Source organism: Sinocyclocheilus rhinocerous, unplaced genomic scaffold (genome assembly GCF_001515625.1).
Source record: "Sinocyclocheilus rhinocerous isolate Xijiao unplaced genomic scaffold, SAMN03320098_v1.1 scaffold219, whole genome shotgun sequence".
Taxonomy (NCBI): Eukaryota; Metazoa; Chordata; class Actinopteri; order Cypriniformes; family Cyprinidae; genus Sinocyclocheilus; species Sinocyclocheilus rhinocerous.
In genome coordinates this window covers 180,620-193,562 of record NW_015666166.1, presented here as the reverse complement: position 1 = coordinate 193,562, position 12,943 = coordinate 180,620, and the positions used below count along the sequence as shown (strand labels likewise).

At 36.0% G+C, this 12,943-nt stretch overlaps 1 protein-coding gene across 1 annotated transcript in view; it reads right to left on the bottom strand.

Annotated features, from left to right (window-relative positions):
• Positions 1-12,943, bottom strand: part of LOC107731813 (metabotropic glutamate receptor 5-like) — a 47,397-nt gene that overhangs the window by 428 nt on the left and 34,026 nt on the right. The window contains exons 4-9 of the mRNA XM_016542993.1: positions 7,771-8,006; positions 6,519-6,765; positions 6,166-6,334; positions 4,006-4,132; positions 1,924-2,863; positions 10-768 (exon numbers count right to left, since the gene is read on the bottom strand). Coding sequence (XP_016398479.1) covers positions 10-768; positions 1,924-2,863; positions 4,006-4,132; positions 6,166-6,334; positions 6,519-6,765; positions 7,771-8,006 — 2,478 coding nt within the window. The remainder of the gene's footprint in view (positions 1-9; positions 769-1,923; positions 2,864-4,005; positions 4,133-6,165; positions 6,335-6,518; positions 6,766-7,770; positions 8,007-12,943) is intronic.

Genomic DNA, 12,943 nt, shown 5'->3' with positions numbered 1-12,943 from the left:
TGATTGGGCGGCGACTCCAGAGCTGAGGACACACCCCCCTTTAGCTCCTTCCCACTTGTCGTGGGTGACGTTTTGAGTCGCGATGAAACAGAAAGTGGGCAGGGAGGGGTGGGGCGACCCACGTTAGACTCCACTGGTGGGAGGGGCTGGATCTCAGCGTAGGTCGTCATGGTGGTCGGCATGGAAATCTCTCGGGACAGGCGGTAGGGCGGAGGGCAGCAGGGCTCCACAGATTGAGCGTGTGCGGACGCGCTGGTGGACAAACCCACAGGGCTCCCTGGAGGAGAACTGGAGAGCATCATGCTGTTGAGCTCACTGATGTTAGCGGTGAAGCGGTTCACCACGCAGCTAATCTGCTCCATCAAAGAGCCCTGCGACGCACTTCCACCGCTGTTGCCGCGGTGTGGAGGCTGACACATGTACGTGGAGACGCTCATGACCTGGGAGTTGGTGGCGCCGGCGCTCTGTGATAAAGCGATGCTCGCTCTCTGGGTCACGGTGCTGATCGGTGAGGGTGTTTGGGGCCGGTAGGTGATGGGGTAGCGCTCCTCCACTTCGGTGACCTCGTAGAGCATCTTGTTGTTACTGTTGTCGGTGTTGATATCACTGCCTCCACAGTAGCGTCCCTCAGACGTTTTGGAGAAAGGTTTGATCACGGCCGTCTGGTTGCTTTCGCGCTTCTTAATGTGGAAGGAGAGACGCTGCCACAGGTGGCCACCTTTGGAACTGCACTCATTCTGGGCCCACGTCACCGACTTCCCATTAGAGCTGAAACAGCATTTAAAATAATATATTCAGTTAAAATGATTGCTAAATAACCCCAGTGCAAACAACATCACTATTTCTGTTCATATCTATCTGTCTATGAGGGCTACACAAAAAATCCAATTGGGTTTTTTTCTGATAAAAATTGTGATTGTGATTTAAAATGTGATTTTAAAAAAATCCAGGTTTGCTGTGCTTGTTTGTAGAGCTGCACAATTTGGCCAGTCATGTAAATAACAATTAAAGATATTACCATTGTAATATTTCACTGTAAAACTATCTATCTATCTATCTATCTATCTATCTATCGTTCTATCTATCTATCTATCTATCTATCTATCTATCTGTCTGTCTGTCTGTCTGTCTGTCTGTCTGTCTGTCTGTCTATCAGGGCACAATTTTGGGGAAAAAATCTAATTGCGATTTTTCTGATAAAAATTGTGATTGTGGTTTAAAACACAATTTTAAAAAAAGCTCCAAGCATGCTGTGCTTCATTGCAGAGTTGCACAATTTGGACAAAAAAAAAAGTAAATAATAAAAATAATGTAAAAAATACATCAACAACAATAATAATAGTAATAGTAATAACTATTATCATTATAAAAATATTAAACAAAACAGGAACTATTACCATTATAATATTTCCCTGCAAATTAAAAAAACAAGTATTTAAGAAAGATATTATAGTAATTCTTTTATTAAGCATACAAATGTAAAATGACTAAACTAATACTTATGGTTCTATCTAGTTTTTGCAGTAAACACTCCGGCAGTGTGAGCAGACACACTAAATACATTCATTCCTATAATCACAGGTCGTCTAAGGTAAACACTCACTTTTTATGGATGTCAATAACTTAACAGCCCCATCATTACCACACAAACAAGACGTGCACTCAGTGTTATGACAACAGCAGAGCAACAGAACCGAAGCATAAAACCTGAACTTAACAAATTTTAACACTATTTATTTCCTGCTATGAATGCATATGTTTCCTTTAGAAAATACAAATCTAGACTCTTAGAAAAAAGGTACAAAAGCTGTCACTGAGGCAGTATCCTTTCAAAAGATACACCTTTGTACCTTATTTACCCCTAAAGGATGCATATTAGTAAATGGTACCTTTTGAAAAGTATTGGTGCACAATTCAACTCACCTGAGCGTCTCTCCCGACGATCCTCGTCTCTTCCATAGATTGACCAGGCTGCTCGACCGGCTGGCCGCGGATGAGGATTTTCCATCTCCCACATGCATGCGCACCACCGTCGACGTAGTGAACGCGCTGCGGACGTTCCTCTCCGGTTTAGCCAGGATAATGTAAACCTTCGGTACGAACATGCAGCCCAGAGCCACAGTGGCACTCAGGCTGACGGAGAAGCACATGGTGATGGTCTTATAGTTCGAGCCGAAGTAAATGGGCACGAAGGCCAGCCAGATGATGCAGGTGGTGTACATGGTGAAGGCGATGTACTTCGCTTCGTTAAAATTGGCGGGAACGTTGCGCGTCTTGAAGGCGTAGAAGGTGCAGCTCATGATGAGGAGGCCGTTGTAGCCCAGCGGCGCCACCACGCCTAAGTTGGTGGTGTAGCAGATGAGGTTGACCTCGCGGATGGAGGGATAGTCGTGGATGATGTCAGGAGGCTCCATCATGAAGAGCGCCACGATGATGCCCAGCTGCAGGAGGATCAGTAGGAAGGCGATCACCAGCTGGGCGCAGGCGCTCATGAAACGAGGCTTCTTGGTGCAGATCTTCTTTTTGCTGCCGGCCAGGATTCGAGCGATGCGATTGGTCTTGGTGACGAGGGCCGAGTAGCTCATGGCGGGCGATAAGCCAATGCCCAGCCGCTGCAGGTAGCAGTAGATGACGTGAGGTTTGGCGATAAGACAGAAGGTGCACAGGTAGCCCAGACAGATGCTCGCCAGAATGATGTAGCACAGCTCGCGACTGGACGACTTCACCACCGGGGTGTCGCGGTAGATGATGAAGATGGAGGTGACGAAGAACGTGGCCATCAGGCCCAAGCAGGAGAAGACCACGGCTGCGATGGGCTCAGGGTCACCCCACCTCAAATACTCCACTGGGATGGGGTCACATCCTGAAACAAATGAAGAAAATGAGAACTAGTGGTGCTTGTAAGATTTTTTCCAAATACTTGTGATTACTGGATTAGGATAAAAAAAATTATATTATATATATATATATATAGTAGAGAATGCACTAAAAGAGAATGTAGTGTGGTTCATGAAATATTTTAGAAAATAAAAATATTTAACTAGTGTTTAAAGTTTTTGTTATAATAAATAAAATATTATGAAATTACTTAAATTTTCTTCATACCTATTTTTATAGTAAATAAACACACTATAAATGTAAATAGAATATTTTCTTGTGACGTCATAACAATCTATATAAATATTTACTATAAAAATAAAATATTTTTATTTTTTAAAATATAAGTAGAACATCATATATTATATTACAATATATTATATAAATTGCTTATTATAATACATTTTTAAAAGATTTTTAAAAATATTTTATACACTTAAAAATGCCATTTGCAAAATTGTCCTATAATGCTTTTTTTACGCCCTGGAAATTGGAAAAGTATATATTGACTTACTATTATCATCTGAGTGTGGCGACAAAATAACGATATCATGGAAGCGGGTGTTGCAGTGTACAGTACTTGGTAATATTGGCTGTATGATTCGTTCTATCTGATGGTATAAATAAGCGCTAATAAAGTGTGTGGGCCGATCACAGGGAGACAGATTTGATCATTTCAGCTCAGACGGTTTTGATGCTGTTAACCTTTTAACTCAATGAGTGTGTCTATTCGCTTTTCCCTGAAATGATTTATTGAAATGCATTTGCTTTCTACGGCACAAATATCTCTCTTTCTTTCTTTCTTTCTCTTTCTATTATTGGCAATGTAAGAGAGATGCAATCATGCACTTTGCAACTAACTTGTTTTGGTCGTGATTCGGGATCTGACACCATGAAATGTTAGATTTGTATTTGAGTATCGGTGTGTGGCCGGAGCTCCAGCACTTTACAGAATTAGATTTACAGGACATGAATAGAGATGGATAAAACGTGTCATTGAACCCTCAGTGTAACACAAGCACTGGCAGTGAATGCAGGAGAATCCGGGTCAGACGGATCTGTGCCATCAATCTGATCTTTACGCTGCAGTCTTTATCCGTCGGTGGGTTGATGTGTTTGTGGACTCACCGGTGAGGTCGTTGGTGGGCCATGATCCCAGCTCACACGCGCGACACGTGTACTCGTCAAAAACAAACTCGTTCTCCTTACAGGGAGTGCATGTCCAACAGCAGCTGACCTCTCCTTTACGGATCACCTGCGGACGAGAGAGGAAACCGTCATAATCACATTAGGACATAAAACAGCTTCTCAGCTGCAGGGTCGTGACACAGAAATTAACTATGCAAATAGTACATTTAGGACAGTCGTTTTATGATACACTAGATTATAATAGTCAGTCAATATGTGACCCTGGACCACAAAACCAGTTATAAGGGTCAATTTTTCGAAATTGAGATTTCTACATAATCTAAAAGCTGAATAAATAATATTTCCATTGATGTATGGTTTGATAGGATAGGATGATATTTGGCCGAGATACAGCTATTTGAAAATCTAGAATCTGAGGGTGCAAAAAAATCTAAATATTGAGAAAATTGCCTTTAAAGTTGTCCAAATGAAGTTCTTAGCAATGCATATTACTAATCAAAAATTAAGTTTTTACGGTAGGAAATTTACTAAATATCTTCATGGAACATGATCTTTACTTAATATCCTAATGATTTTTGGCATAATAGAAAAATCGATCATTTTGACCCATACAATGTATTTTTGGCTATTGCTACAAAATATACCCCAGCGACTTAAGACTGCTTTTGTGCTCCAGGGTCACATATATGCTTTACATTCATGGAAAAGTAGATAAATTACGCATAAAACACTTACTGTAAAAATTTGCAAAAAACTAAACAAAAAAACTTTCCTTATAATATTTTAAATACATAACTTATAATATTCTACTTATAATATTTCAGAAAAACAACTTTTGTAGTGTTTATTTACTAAAAAGTTTTTTTCTAAAATATTATAAATATTATATAAATTATACTATATTGCATAATTTTAATTAAAAGATTAAATATTTCAGAAAATAAATAAATATAAAGCAAATATAAACATTAGATTTACTTTTATATCATGTTTTAACTTAATTCTATTAACTTATTTTTATTCGTAGGTTTTGCCTATGATTCACCAAATGATAATAGTGAGTCAATTCATGCTTTACAGTTACAGTGATGTTCCAAGTCATGGAAAAGTGGATACATTGTGTATAAAATATTTACTATAAAAATCTGTAGAAATTATTTCCTTATAATATTTGAAATATATAACTTATAATATAATACTTATAATATTTTAGAAAATCTAAATATTTATTTTTTGTAGTAAATACTTATGTAGTAAATATAAATATTATATTTACTTTTAGAATGTTTATTTACTTTAAAAATAGGTTTTTAATATTGTAAGTATATTGTAAATAATATTGCATTGTATAATATTGTAAATTATATTATATTGGATAATATGAATTAAGAGAACAGTTCTTTGAAAATAATAATAATATAAATAAAAATAGTATCTTTATAATAAATATTTATGTAGTAAATATAAAAGTTAGATGTTATTTTATTTTATGTTTAATAGTATTTTTTAACTTCTTTTGTTGTTGACATCAAACAACAACAACAACAAAAAGTGGTTCTTAACTAGTTTTACTAGTACTCTGGACATCAAGTGGTGACACGATATAAGCAAGTTTTGTTGTAGAAAGTTATTGTAAGAAGTTACATTAATGTTGATATTTTTGGTTTCTAAATGCACTGAATTGCACCAATGTCAACATTTATGGGTTGTACAAAAGGCCCTCGTCCTAAAAAACAATGAATAAAACTACACAAGGTAAAGAATATATTCCAGATCCAGATTACATTAAATACAGGTCCACATGCAACAAAGATAAATGTGTTTTGTGCAGTGAAAAACTGGAAAGCATGAAGCATTAAACCATCAAAATTCATTTTGAACGTACCGAGCCGTACCGTGCCGTACCATGCAGTGGAAAAGCGCCAAAAGAGTCATACTAATAATTTTACTTCTTGTTTGGCCTTTGCAGTCACCACTTGATTTTCAGTGTAAAATGTGTCCTGAAGCAAAACCAGTTGAATCCAGTTGGATTTTACTTGTTAATCCAATATATTTATCAACAAAAACACACAATTATTGAGCATTATTAAACACTACACAGCACTATGGGGGTTAATAAGCAGCTCGCCGTCTCCTGACCTTGATTTGACCTTTATCGCAGGGTTCACTGCACACTGATTTAATAATGTCATCTTTGTTGGGCCAGATCTCGTCGTCATCGATCTGCAGTCCGCTGTTGTCCCAGCTGCCCACATTCGTGTAGTCGAAATAATCTTTCCCCATCTTCTTAAAGTTCATGATCACGTAACTACGAACACAGTTAGTAGTATTGATTTAGTGCACTGAAATGAAGATGAATGGCAATGAAGGGTGGATTCATCAGTCTAACTGATGCATTGATCCATTCATTGACTAAGTGACTGTTTGATTGATTGATTGGCAGATTGATTATCTTATTTATTGGATTGGATTAGATTGAATTGGTCTGGTACCTCCCAGGAGAATCGCCGTTCTCGTCAAAATAAATGTTTTCCCCGGACACTCCAGAGAAGTTGGTCTTCATGAGGAACTCGAGGAGCTTTGCACCGTCGATGGGCCTCATGGCATCACACAGTCCTACCATACCGGGACACAGAGCTTTCTGCATGTTGTGGAGGCCGTAGGCCATGCTGTAGATGGCATTAATCACGAAGCCCATCTTGGTGTCCTGTGCGTACTGCTGCCGCAGAGAATCCCGCTCTGAGAGAGGAGGAGGAGAATGGGGTTAATGAGAGATAACTCGTCTGTTCCTGCTCGTATCCTGTAGGCAGGTCAATGATGAACTGTGCTAATTTGCTTATGCTCTGTGAAAATGCCAAGTTCTATCATGAATTTCTAGATGGCGCAGGCTGGGTTGTTAACGCAAACTGATGTATTCACAGCGTTAAACTACTTGGCACAAGCTGATTGGTTCATGTTGCTTACGCAGCCAATGAGCTTGCTGCTTTACATTTAAATGGCTTCCCATCTACAACAACAGCAATAACCAACAGCAGCAGCAATTCAGCAGCCAAGACCAAATACATTAACATTGTCATATCCATAACCATATTTCCATCTCCGCAGAGTGAGAGGCTCTTATGCTTATGCAAAGGCATTTTATTGCTCATAATTTTATAACTTCGATAGCTGATTCATTCATGCTATCAAATAGATTCTACTGTTCTTGAAAAAGCTAAACGTTTGTGTCAAAACTCAAGTATTAGACTGTGTGTTTGTGATTATGAACTGCACTTGAAAGTCTTGTTTTCACAGCAAATTTGATTTCATTCAGAAGTGTCTGATCCCCTCGGCACGCTCTGATTGAAAAGCAACATCTCTGTCCAAACTGTTGCTCTCTGTCTGTCTGCTCATGCGGGTTTATATGCAAACAGTTTTGATTCCTGTTTCAGAGGTCGTTCTTTTCTTTTCGTCTTTGTTTTTTTTTCTAAATGGGACCATTTGAAAAAGTTTCTTTGAACTCAAGCAGAAGCTCAGATAAATGGAGCCAATGAAAGACAGCGAGACTAATGGAAGGTGTGATATCGGAAGAAGAAGTCTGGATGAAAGAACGCAATCATGTGTTTCTGTCTGCGAGAGAGAGGATTTGCTTTTCTTTGACTACTGTTCTCCTTCTCAAACTGCTAAACGTCATCGTGGGAGCACATGAGGACACAAACGGAGACTTCAGACACGTTTAATTGTTTTACCGCTGTGGTCACTTACTCCCGCAGGTGCGGTTGTATTTGTTGTTCTCCTGCGGGTGTCCCTTCAGCCGGCAGTGGAAGCGGTGCTGCCAGAACTCGGGGAACCAGGGGTTTCTCAGGTTGTTTTCGGGACGTAGTTTCAGGTAATAATCATCAAACCACTTCACGTCTGGGGACTGCAGCTTTATGGTGATGCCGCCGGCGGCCTCGCGCACGTACCCGTCAGTGACGTCGTAACGGTCCGCCCAGCCATCACTGTGAAGGAGAGAACGAATCAGTGTGCGTCATAAGTCATAAGGCAGCATCACATGCATCCTTTGTAGAAAACCACAGCATGCATAGCAACAAAATCAGTGGGAAAAATCCATCCAAGATGACAAATAAAATAAAAAATGTTCATTATTATATATTATATGAATGTGTATAATGATAAACAAAAATAAAACAAATATAATAACTCCAAAGCTGATTAAAATAAAATAAATAATCAATATAAAATATAATAATATTAATAACAATAATTTCAATAATAAAATCTATATTATTTAGTTTAAAAATATATTAAATTAATTGTTAATGTTAATTTTTAAAATAAATTGTATATATATTATTAAAATATACATAAATATATTATCCAAAACGAACTAAAATAAAATAAAAATTAAATTAAAATAAATAATAATAATATAGTAAAATAAATAAACAACATAAAATACAATAATATTAATAATAATAATTTCAGTAATAATAAAAACATACATTATTATGTTTAGAAATATATATAATTAATTTTGTTATTATTCATTTCTAATATTGCAACAATATCAGTAGGAAACATCCATCCAACATGACAGATAAAGTGAAAAATGTTGATTATCAATGCACTTATAAATTATTCAGTGAAAGGAAACTAAAATACATTTTCTTGACTCAAAAACTAATTGAAATAAAATAAAAATGATTACAAATGAATCATAAATAATAATATAACAAATCAATAATAATATAATAAAAACAAAATAAATAAATTCATATAATAATAAACAACAAATATATATATATATATAATTTCTATGCTTATTAACAGCATGATAACAGCATTTCAAATCAGTCATTTATGAGGTTACATAACATTTAGGGTGTTGCCTTAGAAGGTGGTTCCCTATGTAGGCAGCAGACAGCAAGGCTATGTTTTGGAACTGAGCGCCTCTCTCTCTCTCTCTCTCTGTGTGTGTGTGTGTGTGTGTGTGAGATTTTGGCAGCATCAGGCTGAAACATTTGGTTCAGCTGCGTGAAGCCTTCGCGTAACGTACACTGACTGATACATTTGGACAAATTAAATAGTTCTGATACAAAGTAGATACAAATTGCCAATTAAATGAACACCCGCACACAAATGACTCATTATTTTTCTTTGCCTGCACTGCCAGTTTCCCCAGTAACCATGGCAACTAGAGGCATATTTTTAAAAGACTGATAATTGTTCATGTGCAAATCTCACATGCGTCTGTATGTAAGTGTATATGTGTGTGTGAAAGACTGAAACATACAGATCATACGCCATTGAATAATTTCTTCTATGATATCTATGCACTAAATCACACATTAAGACTAGAAGTGATTTAGGAGTCATGTTACATAAAATGTCAAAGTTGCACACATTTAATAATTAAAAGTTTGTGCATGTATGATTTTGTAGCCAAATCCTAATGACGTTACAACAAATATAACTCCAAAGCTAATTAAAAATCAATAAAAATTATTACAAATCAAAGAAATAATAATAAAAATTAAATAAAAATGTAATAAATAAACATTATTAAAATGGAATAACATTAATAATAATAGTTTAAATAATAATAATAGACATATATTATTTTGTTTAAAATATGTACAATTAATTTATTAATAATATAAAATGATTAAAAAAATAAATATAAAAAACATGAATAAAAGAAAATACAGACATTATTTTGTTTAAAATATTAATTTATTATTGATTTAATAATTAATTTTATATATAGAAAATCCAAAACTAATTCAAATAAAATAATTACAAATCGAATAAATAAACATTAATATTATAATAATAATTTCAGTAATAATAAAAGCATATTTTGTAGAACTGAAATGGAATGTTTAAAGCGACTCATTTGTAGTGTTCTTCATAGGCAGCATCTCAAGCACCAAACAAATAGGAAGGCAGTTCACTAGGGTTTGTAACAGAGCTTGTGTGCGAATGTGTGCGTGTGTGTGTGTGTGTGTGTGTTTGCTAACTCAATTACATCCTTGTCGACAGGTCAGCTGAAGAAATCCACCACGGGGTTAAACTTAATACAAAACACAGACATCAAATCACGTTGCTTCACAACACACACTTCAGTCGGGACAGAGAAGGACAGTCACTTCCGTAATGAAACTAGTGCAAACGAGCACACACTCACACACACACACACACACACACACACTCACACACACACACACACACACACTCAGGGTGCAGATGGCATCATTGTGGGCAAACTCATCTGACACCCTGTGTGCTTGTGTGGAGGGACTGATGACCTCACAGCTGGCTGCGACGTGATTGGCTGAGACTGTAGTCATGGCGGCAGCATTGGAGTAGGTGCTTATGGGGGATTCCGAGGAAAATGATACACTGTGTGTTTGTGTGTTAAAGGATCACTGTAATGTTTCAGTATCAGCTTAATCTCAGATGTTTCTCCTAAATTGCATTAGGATAAATAAATAAAATAAACAAAAAATTTTATTGATGGAACAGATTTTTTAGATACTTTGGTCTCTGAGGAGAAATGTTTATACTGAGATCTCGGACTTTTGATCGCAGACTCTGGCACGTCGTGAGATATTGTTGAGATCTCGTCTGAAACTCTAGAGACATGTCAGATTATTGGCAGTGTTGTTATAGTTAAAGAAAACTAAAACTGAACCTAATGAAAACATGTTTGTTCACTGAAATAAACACAAAAACTAACATAACTGGGAAAAATGCAAACTAAACTGACACTAAATGTAAATAAAATAAAATAAAAATGATTATAAAGAAAATAAATATTAAACACAGCATAGTATAAAACTTGAAACCTTTGCAGCTCACCTACATTTAACATGCAAGAGCAATAGAGAGAAATAACACTAGACTGTGCTGAGAAATATAATACTGTTAAATGATGTTAATATATTAATTTTATCATTAGTAGACCTAAAACACTAAAATAAAAACAAAAACTAAATAAATTAAAACTAGAAAACGCCATAAAACTGAACTGAAACAATGATAAAAAACCTCAAAATCAAAAACTAAATCTAAGACAAACTGAAAACAAAATAAATACCAAACACTAAAACTGAATTAAAACCGTAAAACTAAAATTAAAAAAATATTATGAAAACTATAAAAAATAAAATATAAATGAAAACTTGATAAAAAAATTTTTAATGCCATAAAACTAACTGAAACAATAATAGAGTGAAACACTAAATACTAAAAGTGTAAAACTAAAATCTAAAAAAATGATAGTAAGAAAACTGTAAAAAAAAAAAAAAAAAAAAAAAAGACAAATGAAAAATAATAGAAATGAAAACAAAATAAAAAAATACTAGTCTTTTTCTAAAGAAAAATATCTTTAAAGCATGGGATTTGTACAGAAGTCTGACTCTAAACATGCAATAAGAGGGAGAAAGAGAAAGAGAGAGAGAGGGAGAGAGAGAAAGAGAAAGAGAGAGAGAGAGAGAGAGAGAGAGAGAAATTGTGAGATTTTACAATACTTTAAGACAAACCAATTATCAAAAAAACAACTGATCAACTCCCATTAAATCAACATATTAATAAAAATAAATTCATCATCTACAACAGAGCAAAGTACATTTTTGTAGCACCAAATACTGAAGAATTTTTCCAGATCATTCATCAAACTATAGTAATTAAAATCTATTTTTAAACAAGCTTTCAGCATTTTAACAAATATGAATACGATATCATCATCTGTAGATCCCTCCACCCTATTTCATCTACTCATATATATACAGTCATCTTTGCTTAGCTGACACTGCTCCCTCTTTTTCTGGGAATACCTATAACCAAGAATAAACATCTGTTGAGAAAAAACTACACCAGACAAATTAAAAAGATTCTCCAGCATGGAAAACAGAGGCAAGAGACGGCAACAATCCATAAAGCAGCAGATCAGTAACCTTCTTCAACAATGGTGGTTTTTACAGTGCTCTCCGTTCAGGTCCAACACTATCAACCAGACTTAAGCGAGCTCTCCGAGGAGTGTCAGTTTGACCATTTAATTTGTCTCTGTGCAGAACTTTAACGAATGAAGTGTACAGCAATTTCTTACAGACACAAAGGAATTAGCCTTTTCTAAAAAAATTGTCCCGTACAATCCTTAAAATCTGTGAGAATCCTAATCGAAGGAAAAAGATCATTATCACCGAGCTGATAGAACCGTTACAATACAGATGCAGCAAAGTACGCTCAGAGTCTGGTAAATCTTCTCTCCACTTATTGAGTTACAATGTGATTACACGAGTGGAGTGTGCCTTTAAACGAGAGGCAAGGAGATGAGTTTATTGTCCATGTTTGCACCTGTAAACTGAATTACATGTCCCAAAGTCACTACACTGGACAAACAAAACTTCTTGAGTAGACTAGGACCCATCTGACAGGTTGTACTCAAACGAGTCTCGTTGAAGAAACCAGTACAATGATTCATCATGATATCCCATCCTCTCCCGTTTGAACAAATTCCACACTTTGACCAATCCACGATAAAAAGCTCCATTAGAGTTGCATTGTTTTAAGTCCATTAAGAACAAAGTTCTGCTCAGTCCCTGTCCACCCAACTGATTCAAAATAATGCATGCTTGGTCTGCAGGACCACACAGAAACCTCTGTATGAACTGGAATCGAAAAGTTGCTCCTCTACTACTCCGGTGGATCAAACCTTGTCCTCCTTCACCCCTCGGCAAATACAGTACACTCCGAGGCGTCCCAAAAGAAATCAACAAAATGCACCTGAACCTTTGACAGCAATTCACAGGAACGGCACATGTCAGGCGAAGCCATAAAGTGGATGAAATCAAATTATTAATAACAAGAGCACGACCTCTATAAGACATTCTTGGTGAAATCCACTTCCATTTGGCTATAGACTTTTAACCTT